We start from the raw sequence: 12,610 nt of genomic DNA on the forward strand, positions 1-12,610 counted from the left end.
GGCATGGAACGAATGTAAGGGAGGAATAACAAACCTTGAGTGATTCATTTTCTTGGAAGGCACAAGAAATAAGTATGATTCTGTGAAAAGAAAGAGATGTAAGCAAAATTCGTAGTGAGAGAGAGGAGAGAGGGAGATATATAGTAGCATGTGTATGAAGAGATGCTCAAAACTTGACAGTGAAATTGTGAAAATAAATCGTTATTCCTAATCTAGTGAAAATGGTTTCATATGGAATGTTTATTTTTGTAAAAATATCATTCCAAGCTAATGAATGGAACGAAGCTATGGTACCAATCATATTTGTTTTGTAGTTGGAATGTGACAGGATGAGATAGAAGGTTTGAGAGATTGGTTGGTGACTTGGTGCTTCGGATGCTTGATAATTAAGGCAAGAAATAATGATAAAAGATAGGACTTGAGCTCTCACTCCATTTCTTAAATTGAAAATGGGGTCCTTTGCTTCTACCAAATCATCATCATCTTAGAGTGCAAACCAAGTATTATAAAATACCATATAAATGCTTCACCTCACCTTTAACTTGCCAATTATTTCTATATTTAGTGGTTCCCTTTTCACTTATGATAGTACCATTTGGAGGTAACAACATAAATTAAGATGATTGTATCTAGGATATAGACAAAGTTTATAATTGTCCTAAAGGCCAAGAATAGTTAATATGGTTAATTATCATAAGATCTTTTTGATAAGCTAATTAGCAATAATCACATACTCCATGGTAAATTACTGAGTTAAACATTGATGCTAAGTTTGATGAATTAGATCATTATTAATGTTGTTCGGTTAGATATATATGGTATGATATTCATTTTTCACTTTTTTGAATGTTGTTCGATTGAATAAATACCAGAACACTTCAATATAAAATTATATTATGTGAATTAGTCTTGACCTATGAGTGTTGGTCTTCCACATATTACAATTACTCTCAATTACCTCTAAACAACTAAAGTTCAAGCAATCAGATTAACTTGATCAACCGAATACCAATTATATGGAGTAGTATTAAATCTATAGAAATAGCAATCGAACCTATAAGGAAAATAAATTGAAAAACTATTTTCAAAAATTCAAGTCCGAGTGCAATGTCCCTCTCCTCCGCTGTATAAAACCTCCATTACTTCACTCTCACTCACACGAAAGCCCTATATCCTCTCTACACACACGTAGATACACAACGCACAACGCCACGATGCGTGAGATCCTCCACATTCAGGGCGGGCAATGTGGAAACCAGATTGGGGCAAAATTCTGGGAGGTTGTGTGCGCGGAGCACGGCATTGATTCCACCGGAAGGTACAGCGGTGACAACGATCTGCAGCTCGAGCGCGTCAATGTCTACTACAACGAAGCCAGCTGCGGTCGCTTCGTTCCGCGCGCCGTGCTCATGGATTTGGAGCCCGGCACTATGGACAGCGTCAGATCTGGACCGTACGGCCAGATTTTCCGTCCGGATAATTTTGTTTTCGGCCAGTCCGGGGCGGGGAACAACTGGGCGAAAGGTCACTACACTGAGGGAGCTGAGCTCATTGATTCGGTGCTCGATGTTGTGAGGAAGGAGGCGGAGAACTGTGACTGTTTGCAAGGTATTTCTATTTTTTTTTTTTTTTTTGGTTAATTTTATTGAGTTTTGGAATCATGTTACTGCCATATTTATCTGGAAATGTAATAGATCTAGATAATCTAGTACGATTAATGATGGTTTGTGGTGTTAGGTTGAGTTTACTGAGCTTCAACTAATATTTGGGCCTATTTTCAGCATATTATTAGTAGATCTGAGGATAGTGCTTATATTGTGGCTGCTTCTCATTTCAATATATATTATACTATATTCATGTCATGATACGTATGTTTTCTCCATAATGATTTGCGCAGAATGAGATAATTGGGCTTTCTAAGTTTCATTTTGCAAGTAGGGATATATGACTATGTTGCTGCCAGTGTTGTGGTTGTTTGGTTTGGTTTGGTTTGGTTCATGATTGATCACTTGAAAAGCTATCAATAAGTGTGTGATACTTAATAACATGTTTTTGCTCCATGTTTCAGGTTTTCAGGTTTGCCACTCTCTGGGAGGTGGAACCGGGTCTGGAATGGGAACCCTTCTGATTTCTAAAATCAGGGAGGAGTATCCTGACAGGATGATGCTTACTTTCTCTGTCTTCCCCTCTCCAAAAGTCTCAGACACTGTTGTGGAGCCTTATAATGCTACCCTTTCTGTCCACCAGCTCGTTGAGAATGCTGATGAGTGTATGGTGTTGGACAACGAAGCACTCTACGACATTTGCTTCAGAACTCTTAAGCTCACCACCCCGAGCTGTAAGCATCTCAGTTTTACACTTGGGTTCATAATACACTACTGCTTGAGATTACTTATTTTAGGTGTTTTTGCATATAGCTCTCCAGTTTTCATATATTGGTCATGCTTTTCCACAAACATCTTCTAGCTAGATATCTATATCCATAGCCAAAGTTCTGAAACTTTATGTTTTCTTGTCACTAGTTGGAGATCTCAACCATCTGATTTCTGCGACCATGAGTGGTGTAACTTGCTGCCTACGGTTTCCCGGTCAGCTCAATTCTGATCTGCGCAAGCTTGCTGTCAATCTCATCCCGTTCCCTCGCCTTCATTTCTTCATGGTTGGCTTCGCCCCGCTCACATCTCGTGGGTCACAGCAATACAGAGCCCTTACTGTGCCAGAACTCACTCAGCAAATGTGGGACTCAAAGAACATGATGTGTGCTGCTGATCCTCGCCACGGCCGCTATCTGACTGCTTCAGCCATGTTCCGTGGCAAGATGAGCACAAAGGAGGTCGATGAGCAAATGATCAACGTCCAGAACAAGAACTCTTCCTACTTTGTCGAATGGATCCCCAACAACGTCAAGTCTACTGTGTGTGACATTCCACCAACGGGCCTGAAGATGGCCTCGACATTCATAGGCAACTCCACTTCGATCCAGGAGATGTTCAGACGGGTGAGTGAGCAGTTCACTGCCATGTTCAGGAGAAAGGCTTTCTTGCATTGGTACACGGGAGAGGGGATGGATGAGATGGAGTTCACTGAGGCGGAGAGCAACATGAACGACTTAGTCTCTGAGTACCAACAGTATCAAGATGCAACAGCTGAGGAAGAAGGCTATGAGTATGAAGACGAAGAGGATGAATACCAGGATGAAGCCTAGGTTTAACTACATTCATATCTCTGCATCGATTGTTTAGCTATGTTTGATAGTTTGGTGTTTGCTAAATGGTTTTTCGGGATTGTGTGCTGTCTTTCCTGTTATATATCATATTCTTATACCCTCTGCTATCAGCTTGTGACGTTAATGAATTTGCATTGCCAGTAAATCCGAATCTGCTACATAACTGAACAATGTAAAGAATACACAACTCATTATGATACACATCCAAAGTGGCATGAAAATTTGCATATCATGGAACTTGTAGAAAATACTCATACCGTTGGTAATTAGATAGTATTTTGTTGGTATTATTTAGAAGCTACCAAATCTTGGCCTTGCCAACTTAGGCTCCGAATTTGGGCACCTTTGCAGTGGATATCTGTGCAAGGAAATGCTCAGAAACAATCCGCCTCTGGATTTTCCCGGATGCAGTCTTCGGGAGCAAATCAGTGATGAAAACCTTCTTCGGAACCTTGAATGCCGCCAAATTCTTCTTGCAGAACTTGATAACCTCGTCTTCATCAAGGTTCGACCCGTCCCTTGGAATAACTGCACAGTTAATCTGAACACAACCAACAAGTCACCACCACTAAGCATATTGATAATACATCAACGCCTTTTAAAGATAATCAAAGGTTAAAAAGTTGATTCAATTTAAAATTTGTGGCATCACACAACACATAAAAAAAAGACAAGAAACAACAAGTTGGTAAATGGTGTAGAAAGTGATTAGTGATTGGTTAAACTTGCATGAGATGATGCAAGAAGTGCATTTTAAGGCATATGACAGCAGCAAAAATAACATAAAAACAAAAATAACAACGGGGTTCAAGTGGGTTAGTTATATGTCACATCTACAGTGCACATATGACAAAAATATACAGTCATCGAGTTAGACATCCTATTAAGTGTGCGTCCACAAATTTAAGTTCCAATAAGCACGAGACAGATTATGTTTAATGACAACATAAACAATCAAAGATGTGAGCGAAATGACTCCTTTACCTCTTCACCATATTTATCATCTGGGACACCAAAAGCAACACCTTGAGCAATGTCAGGATGGGACAATAGGACTGCGTCTACTTCAATTGGTGAAATCTTTTCCCCTGCGTAAAACATCATCAACAATTCAGAATTTTCAAGCAAAAATTCGCAATACCAAGAAGTCATAGATATGAACATGACTTGTTAGCCAATAATTCAACAAGATTGGTCTGATATGATAGAACTGCAAGCTATCAAAAACAAGACAAAAAACGAAAGAGAAAGTAACCATTTTCAGAAAAATTTTGGGACCGATCACTACACAAACCAACTGGGAAACAATGGACCCAATCATAAAAAAGATCAGTAACTGCATACCATACTTGGTATCAGATCATAGGCAGCTGCCCTGTCAATTATTTCTCTAACGTGGAATACATGGACAACTCAAGTGCAACATGTAAAACCTTTCACACAATTAGCAAAATAAATGAAATAAAATCAAAGAAGATTACCTCCGCGGTTGATCATTTCCTTGATTCTACCAACAAGATGCAGATATCCATCGGAATCCAAGTACCCCAAATCTCCAGTATGAAACCAACCAAACAAAAAAGCCGATTTGTTGGCCTCAGCATTATTCTTGTAACCTTTGGTCACATTAGGCCCCCTTATGCAAACCTCTCCAATAGCATTAGGCTCTTGCACAGCACCATTCTGTTCCAAAATCGCCATCTCCTGCCCCACGGGCTTCCCCACAGACCCGGGCTTGTGCGGCCCCTCCTCAGGTAACGGATTCGACGTCATCAGATGTGTCGCTTCCGTCATTGCGTACGCCTCCAACACCGGCGCACCGAAGGCCTCCTCCAGCCGATCCAGTATCACGGGCGCCAGCGAGGCGCTGCAGCTCCGGATGAACCTGAGCTTCGGGTAAGACGGCTCGGGCTTGCTGAGGTGGCGGTCAAGCACAATCTGATGGATCGTCGGCACGGCGGTGTACCACGTCGCGCCGTAGCTCTTCATGTCTGACCAGAAGGTCGACGCTGAGAACCGACCCGCGGCAGGCAGAGCCACCGCGGCGCCGGCTCCGAGCGAGCTCAGTAAGCCGGCTAACAAGCCGTGGACGTGGAACAGGGGCAGGACGATCACGGTGGCATCCGATTCGGTTAATTTGTAGACTGATTTGATGTTTTGGACAGAGGAATAGAGATTGTGCTGAGTTAGAGGCACGCCTTTGGGTCGACTCGTGGTGCCGGACGTATGGAGGAAGAGTGCCACGTCGGAAGGATCGTTGGTGAGTTTAGCGATCGAGCCGGTGTCCACGTCGGACTGAGCCGGAGATAGGATGATTTCCGAGTCGCCGCCTGGCAGAGCGGCGGAGAGATGAGGAATATTGAGCTTCGCGGCAGCCGCCTGCGCCGGCTCGTTGCCTTCTTCTGACGTGAGCAGGAGCTTCGATTCTGAGTCCGATAAGTAGAAATCGAACTCGTCAAATGTGTAGGCGGCGTTCAGTGGCGCCGCTGTTGCTCGGGCTCGTATCACGGCCAGAAACATTATAACAAACTGCAATCGAAACAGAGCATATTTTCAGTAAGCCGTAAATCGCGACGTTTTTCTTCTAAATTTAATTTTATTCGATGAAAAACACAACACGCAAGAGATCGTCAAAAGCAAGAAAAATTAGCATTAATTATATCTCGAACAACAGAAAACTCAAATCAAGTTGAATTCGAGTTTTGACATATACAGATCCAAAAACGAACTACAAATCAACAATAGATAATTCATCGCAAAATGAAGGAATTGTACCTCAACAACGTTAGGAAAAGTGAGCGCGACGACATCGCCGGGATTGACGCCGGCGGCGAGGAGCTGTGCGGCGGCGTGATCGACGAGCTGATTGAGGCGTGCATGGGTGAGATCTAACTTTCCGGATACGCTGATAGCGCGGCGAGAAGGAAATTTGCCGGCGACGTGGTTCAGCAAGGCGGTGAGTGTGGACATAGCCATTGGGAAACCTGTATAAAACAGAAATGAATTAATAGAATATGGATGATGATTTAAGAGGAAGGATTTTGAATATTATTCGAGGACAATGAAAATGACAATGAAAATGAATAATTTGTGTAAGGGTGATGGATATATAAAGAGAGAAGGTGATGGGGGCGGAGGGGGGCAGGCAGCTTCGGATTTTGGGGGCGGAATGAACTAGGGAAGGTAATAGGGTACTCCATATGCCACGTGGAATTTCGTAAATTTAATCATGCTCAATTCATTAGTTTGTTTCTTTGTCACATACTAATGGAATTCTTTGTAAACGTTTGTAATAATAATAAAACTATGTAAATATAATGATTTATTCCCACTTTGGTGCGTTTTCATTCAAGAATGCAAATATACTTATCAATGTCCGCGTTCCTCGCATTCAAATTGTGCCTTTATAAGATGCTTAATTATAACGTGCTACAATAATAATTTGATGATTCTTTGCCCAAATCATATAAGATTAAGTAACAATTTCTTGATTCTTTACCCATATTATATAGTAGCACGATGAAGATATCATATCCATACTAAGGAGTTTGGACTGGGCTTTATTTATATAGAAATACTTTATATGCAGGCTTTTGCATTTGGGCTTCTTGACTAAATAGTTGAACTGGTAAGAAATTAAAGGTCGAACTGAGATATAATTAAATTAATTTGAACCTTTTGAATTAATTATTGGTGAGAATTCATTATGAGTAAAACATTAATGTTCTAGTGGATCATAGTTGCAGTAAAAAAAAAGAAAATATAATATTTTTATAATTGTAAATGGCTAAACACACCACGTGATAAAATGTCTGTAGTCGATATATTCTAGACCGTTGGTAGATACTGATGGCTAAATTAACAAAATACTAGTAGTATAAAAATTTCCATATACTGAACTACTGAAAATTTATTCATGTAAAATAACAGAACAATCAGTAAGTACTATATGTATCTTTATTTGTGTTTCTGTATGTATAATAAGGGAGTAGTATCTGGGAAGAAATTTAGCCCAATTTAGTAGTTGGTCGGAGCCAATGCTGGGGAGCCGAAGAAGGTAGCAGAGTTGTCATCTATGGGCGATTCAGCATATCCCGAGCTTTTTATCTCTGCCATTTGTCGGCGCGCATTCGCTCCTCGCGCCTCACAGAATTTGGGCAGATACACCCCTACCATTCATTATGTAATCGTAAATACAGGTAATAATTAATTAAGAAAGGAATGAATGAAGATATTATACCTTCTCCGGCGGCGAGATTGAAGTAGAGATCGAGTATGTTGGGGCAGTTGGCGTAGCAGCGGTTGGAGCAGAGCTGCTTAGTGAATCGCGCTTCCAGTAGCGAATCGGAGGAGATTCCGAGCTCAGATCGGTCGAGGCCGCACGCTTCGATGCACTCGTCGCTCTCGATCCAGTTCTTCAGCTTGTCCGCCTCGATATCCGACGCCGTGCACGCGTACTCCTCTGCCCCACTCCGCCGCACGTGCTTCTCAAGGACGCACCGCTTCCCTGTCGACGACACCGCGTACGCGCACGACTCCTTCTCCAAATTCTCGCACTCAATGTTTCCTACGTAACCTTAAACCTCTATCAATCCCTTTTTTTTTAATTATCATGCAAAATAATTAAAATTATTACGTACAACTTTTGTTAATTTTCTTTGATCGCGCAGCGCTGACATGAAACTGAATTACTTAAAAATACATTCTCACATTAATCTTATATATAATGGCATGTATTAAATGCATTATTGGATGATGATTCAGCATGAAAATCAGTTATTGTCGTTCATTTAGTGAAGATGTATAGTAAAACTAAGAGTCTTCCTATCAAAACTCATCCTTTTAATCTAGATTTAATTATACAATGGAAAAAAAGACATTGTTTGTCTGCAGGGGCAAGTAATTACTGTTTTTGTATTACGCATGTTGGTGAAATAAATTAGCATTAAAAAAAGTGTGTTTTGAGCAATTAAGTTATAAGATGAAAAGAGGAGAAAATGATAAATTAAAGAAGAGTTTAGCGCCGAATTTATCAACAATTAATAAGTTAGCGTGGAGGCAATAAGAGCATTTGTGAATGAATTAAAAGCATATGGTTACTAACCAAAAGCGGCTTGGACGAGAAGAGCTAGTGCGAGGAGAAGAGCAACAGATGCATTTTGTGAAGCCATGGAAATGTGATTGAAGGAAGCTTTATGCCTTCAAATTTGGGGATTTAATTTGAGAAAAACAAGTGTTGGTGTGGAGATTTTAATGGCAAGAAATGGTATATATTTATAGGTAGTGAAATATGGAATTTATGAAGAAGTGAAAAGTCTTGTTAAGTCTTAAGTGTAAATGTTTGAAAGTTCACTTACAAGTTGGAAATACACGACTCTCTCTCTCTCTCTCTCGGGGTTGATTTACTTAGTTTGCGTTGATTTTCCACCATTAATTATGGCGTGGTTTTGGGGTAGGAAAAAACATACTATTATTATTATTATTATTATTATTATTATTTACATTATAATTTGTTGTTATATACTGTGTCTTAACTTTCTAGATCTTCTAAATTTCTTTTCGCCGCCTTCCACAATTCTTGCAAGTTAATTCCTCTTCATGCCAAATTTATTTGGCTTGTCTCACTGTAAGTCTATGCTACGCTATTGATTTTTATTTTTAGTTGAATTTATGGAGAAATTGAGTTGCTTACGATGGTAGTATAATATTCACATTTATCCATGTGATTTTGTATTCTGCCTAATTTATTGACGTACTGTACTATATTAGTATTTCTTTATTATTATTGTTCTTGTGGTTTTGCTCATATATATAATACTTATATTCTTTCACATTTGGTTTTGCAGTATAATATATTCTTTCACATTGAATTCGTACATGTTACACATATTTATGTAGAAGCTACCTGGCGTCAGTTGATTCGGTTGATACTCCATTAATTATGGCGGGTTTACTGGGGTAGGAAATAGTAATTATGAATTAATATACTCCTATTTGTTTTCTATTTATTAATTTTATCTTTCTTCGACCTAACTTGTTGAATACTCCTACTTTTTTCTTCAAAATTATTTTCCTCACACTTCACAATTCTTTCAAGTGTCGTGGATTATTAATTCTCCTTCCCTCCAATTCCAAATCTATTTTGGCTTGTTTCATTATTGCTATGTAACAGTGATTTTCTATTATCTAGAGTAAAGGCCAAAAGTGATCATAAATATATGACATTTTTATGATTATGGTCCTATACATTACATTTTGAATTATTATATCTCACATATTTGAAATCGGGCAAGAATCAGTCCAAAATGGATGGCGCCGTGAAAAATAAACGGTACACGATTGTTTAGCCGTTTTTGACGTATTTAAGCATTATAATTAAAATTTTTAATTGTTTAAAAAAAATTTATTAGTTTAAAAAAAATAAAGTAAATTGTCACTTTTATATCTCAATTCATCTTCTTCCTTCTTCCTCTTTCAGGAATGTAACGAAGTCAATTATCACTTTTATTTCTCTTTCATCTTCTTCCTTCTTCCTCTTTCAGCGACGCAACGAAGAACCCTATGAAGTGACTCAAGTTCATCAACAGTGGAATTGTGCCTTTTAGAGCATCTGTAACCCTTGGGGCGGGGCCGCAAATTGCGAGTCCCGGCCCGTCCCATGCATTACACGGAAGGGCGGCACGGCTCAGGCCCGTCCCGGTGACGCGTGACCGGCCTGGGGAGCGTCCCGAGTCCCGGCCCGGGACGGGGTTGCACGGAGACGGGCCGCAAGTCCCGCGTCCCGGCCCAGCGTTGCACGGTGACGGGCCGGGCCGCAACCAAATTTTTTTTTTTATATTTTAAATTCAAATTTTTTTTCTATAAATACTACACTATTTTCATACACATTCAACTTCACATTCAACTTCAAATCTCTTCCTAGAATTCGAAAAAATGCCTCCTCGTCAAAGAATATTCGAAGATCAATTGACCCGAGTGTTAGGAGAGGCGGTACCGGCAATCCAAGAAGAAATGAACAACGAAGTTGAACGCTTCCAAGCTGCTATTCAAGCTCGGAACGAACAACGAACCCGGGTACCACGTACCCGGATGTATATTCACCGAGACCGTGAACAAGCTGCCTTGCGGCTTTTCACGGATTATTTCTCTAGAGATCCGCGATGGAGTGATCAGATGTCCCGTCGCCGGTTCCGGATGCGGAGGCCTTTGTTCATACGCATTGTCAACGCCGTTGTAGCTCGTGACCCGTATTTCTGCCAAACTACCGATGCTGTGGGCCGGGAAAGTATATCGACGTTGCAGAAATGCACGTCTGCCATTCGTCAACTCGCTTACGGAACTACATCAGATATGTTCGATGAGTATCTCCATGTAAGCGAGCCTACTGGACGGGAGTCCCTCGCTAGATTCTGTCGGGCAGTCGTCGAAGCATTCAAGGATACGTACTTGAGAAAGCCAACGACCGACGACGTTAGCAAGTTGGTCGACATGCACGAGCGGGCCCACGGCTTCCCGGGGATGCTTGGAAGCATCGACTGTATGCACTGGCAGTGGAAGAATTGTCCAACGGCTTGGAGAGGACAATACACTAGCGGGCACAAGGGCACACATCCCACGATTGTGTTGGAGGCCGTTGCCGATTGCAGATTGTGGATCTGGCATGCCTACTTTGGTGTCGCGGGGTCCAACAACGACCTCAATGTGTTGAACGAGTCTCCATTGTTCAATGACTTGTGTGCTGGGCGAGCACCGAACGTAGAGTTCACGGCCAACCACCGTCGGTATAGTATGGGGTACTATCTGGCAGACGGGATCTACCCTCGATGGCCCGTGTTCGTGAAGACTATCACAGCTCCGACAACCGATCGGAGGGCAATGTTTGCCCAAAGGCAAGAGGCGGCTCGGAAAGATGTCGAGCGTGCATTCGGAGTCCTCCAAGCGCGGTGGGCTATCGTGAAGGGAGCGGCCCGTGGTTGGCAGCGGTCAAACATCGCCGACACAATGTATGCATGTATCATAATGCATAACATGATCGTTGAGGACGAACAAGATAACGTCACTTTGTGGAGCGACGATCCGCTCGCCAGCACCGGGAGTAACTACGTTGTCACCGAGCCGCCCGTGCAGGGCCTTCCTCACGACATCCGCAATGTCATGGCTCGTTCAGTTGCGATGCGCCAAGAGGAACAACACACTCGCCTCCAAGCCGATCTAATCGAAGAAATTTGGACTCGCAACAACTTTTTCCAGCATTGACGTTATGTTTTCATGTATTTTATTTTCAGTTTGAAAATTTATATGTTGTAATTTTGCAGTATTCGATGAAATTAAATTTTCCGTGTTATAAATTTATAGCGTTTTTTATTTTACTTTCAAAATAGGTTGGAGTTGTGAATAGTGTCATTTATTAGTTGCGGCCCGGGCCGCAACCTGCAGGGTTACAGCAGTTGGGGCCTGGGCAGCAACTGTAGAGGAATGATGACGTGGAGGGGACTTGGGGCCGGAAATGGGGACGGGGTTACTGATGCCCTTATGAACCCTTCCATGAATGCTTCGAGATTCTGATCAAATTGATTTCTAATGGACCGAATTTGAAGTGATTGATTGCTTGAGGTAAAAAAACTTAGGAATGAAGATGGAATTGATGTGATGGATTTTAGGATTTTTCTACTTCTCCTTCGATTTGGTTGGCGTCTGTTTGGTTTCGTCGCTAGAGCCGTTAATGCAATACTCAACAATCTACACTACTATCATGCAATATGTAGAAATCCATCTAAAACGCCTACGGATGAACATTGCAGGATACACTCATAGTATTGCAGGATAACGTGTCATGTGGTAGCACGAAGTTGATGGTACGTTGTCACTTTAAAATTGGTGCCACCAAAATGCACCCCTACGTAACAATGTGATAAAAATGAGAGAGAATTTAAACAAAATTACAGCAAAATTTGGAGAAGAGGAGAAAGTAATCTCTTGGTCAATAACAAGTGGTAGTAGGGCAGCTACTGCTATGGCTATTGCTATTGCTATTGCTATTGCTATTTGAGACTTGGAGAGTTTGAATTAAATAAATAGTGTATATAGGTAATTTAGAATATTATGTCTATGTTTGAGTTTTAGCCATTTCCATTGATGTGATCAGTTGACTCAATTATTCAGATACTTTTTTTTTATCGTATGTGTTGTGAAGAATAAAAATAAAATGACTATCTTTTTATTATATAGGATAGGTCTAAACTTATGGAGTAATATATAGCATTAAATAAAATAAATTAGATCGTTATAGAAAATGCAAAAAAGAAAGAAAGAATTAAAAGGTATGCATGCACGTGAATTATGTTGACCTAATTAAAAAAAATCGTAACTTAGATCCAATAATTT

General features: G+C 40.8%; 3 protein-coding genes across 4 annotated transcripts; 1 reads left to right on the forward strand and 2 right to left on the reverse strand.

Moving 5' to 3' along the window:
* The first annotated feature begins 1,110 nt into the window (after positions 1-1,110).
* On the forward strand, positions 1,111-3,371 carry LOC121782473 (tubulin beta-1 chain-like). Its single transcript, XM_042180330.1, has 3 exons — positions 1,111-1,608; positions 2,069-2,338; positions 2,523-3,371. The coding sequence occupies exons 1-3, from the start codon at positions 1,215-1,217 to the stop codon at positions 3,203-3,205; spliced, it is 1,347 nt and encodes a 448-aa protein (XP_042036264.1). The 5' UTR covers positions 1,111-1,214; the 3' UTR covers positions 3,206-3,371.
* On the reverse strand, positions 3,163-6,343 carry LOC121782471 (probable CoA ligase CCL9). 2 transcript variants are annotated; one of them, XR_006046413.1, is made up of 5 exons: positions 6,002-6,343; positions 4,708-5,755; positions 4,211-4,314; positions 3,484-3,767; positions 3,163-3,389 (listed from the first exon to the last, which is right to left on the reverse strand). XR_006046413.1 is itself a non-coding variant. In XM_042180329.1 (4 exons), the coding sequence occupies exons 1-4, from the start codon at positions 6,200-6,202 to the stop codon at positions 3,549-3,551; spliced, it is 1,572 nt and encodes a 523-aa protein (XP_042036263.1). In that variant the 5' UTR covers positions 6,203-6,343; the 3' UTR covers positions 3,398-3,548. The 2 variants fall into 2 exon arrangements, 1 of the variants encoding a protein (XP_042036263.1); XM_042180329.1 differs by lacking the exon at positions 3,163-3,389 and having other exon boundaries at positions 3,398-3,767.
* A 756-nt stretch (positions 6,344-7,099) lies between these two features.
* On the reverse strand, positions 7,100-8,472 carry LOC121781035. The gene is made up of 3 exons (XM_042178713.1): positions 8,331-8,472; positions 7,467-7,793; positions 7,100-7,395 (listed from the first exon to the last, which is right to left on the reverse strand). The coding sequence occupies exons 1-3, from the start codon at positions 8,395-8,397 to the stop codon at positions 7,244-7,246; spliced, it is 546 nt and encodes a 181-aa protein (XP_042034647.1). The 5' UTR covers positions 8,398-8,472; the 3' UTR covers positions 7,100-7,243.
* Positions 8,473-12,610: the final 4,138 nt, after the last annotated feature.

This window comes from Salvia splendens, chromosome 20, assembly GCF_004379255.2.
Source record: "Salvia splendens isolate huo1 chromosome 20, SspV2, whole genome shotgun sequence".
Lineage (NCBI taxonomy): Eukaryota > Viridiplantae > Streptophyta > Magnoliopsida > Lamiales > Lamiaceae > Salvia > Salvia splendens.

Excerpts from the sequence above, each read along its gene's own strand:
- LOC121782473 (XM_042180330.1), top strand. The coding sequence starts at position 1,215 with ATGCGTGAGATCCTCCACATTCAGGGCGGGCAATGTGGAAACCAGATT. Across the intron at positions 1,609-2,068 it reads GAACTGTGACTGTTTGCAAG|GTTTTCAGGTTTGCCACTCT; the intron begins GTATTTCTATTT and ends TCCATGTTTCAG. Across the intron at positions 2,339-2,522 it reads TAAGCTCACCACCCCGAGCT|TTGGAGATCTCAACCATCTG; the intron begins GTAAGCATCTCA and ends TCTTGTCACTAG.
- LOC121782471 (XM_042180329.1), bottom strand. The coding sequence starts at position 6,202 with ATGGCTATGTCCACACTCACCGCCTTGCTGAACCACGTCGCCGGCAAA. Across the intron at positions 5,756-6,001 it reads CTTTTCCTAACGTTGTTGAG|TTTGTTATAATGTTTCTGGC; the intron begins GTACAATTCCTT and ends TTTCGATTGCAG. Across the intron at positions 3,768-4,210 it reads ATGATAAATATGGTGAAGAG|ATTAACTGTGCAGTTATTCC; the intron begins GTAAAGGAGTCA and ends GGTTGTGTTCAG.
- LOC121781035 (XM_042178713.1), bottom strand. The coding sequence starts at position 8,397 with ATGGCTTCACAAAATGCATCTGTTGCTCTTCTCCTCGCACTAGCTCTT. Across the intron at positions 7,794-8,330 it reads TCTCGTCCAAGCCGCTTTTG|GAAACATTGAGTGCGAGAAT; the intron begins GTTAGTAACCAT and ends AAGGTTACGTAG. Across the intron at positions 7,396-7,466 it reads CAATCTCGCCGCCGGAGAAG|GGGTGTATCTGCCCAAATTC; the intron begins GTATAATATCTT and ends AATGAATGGTAG.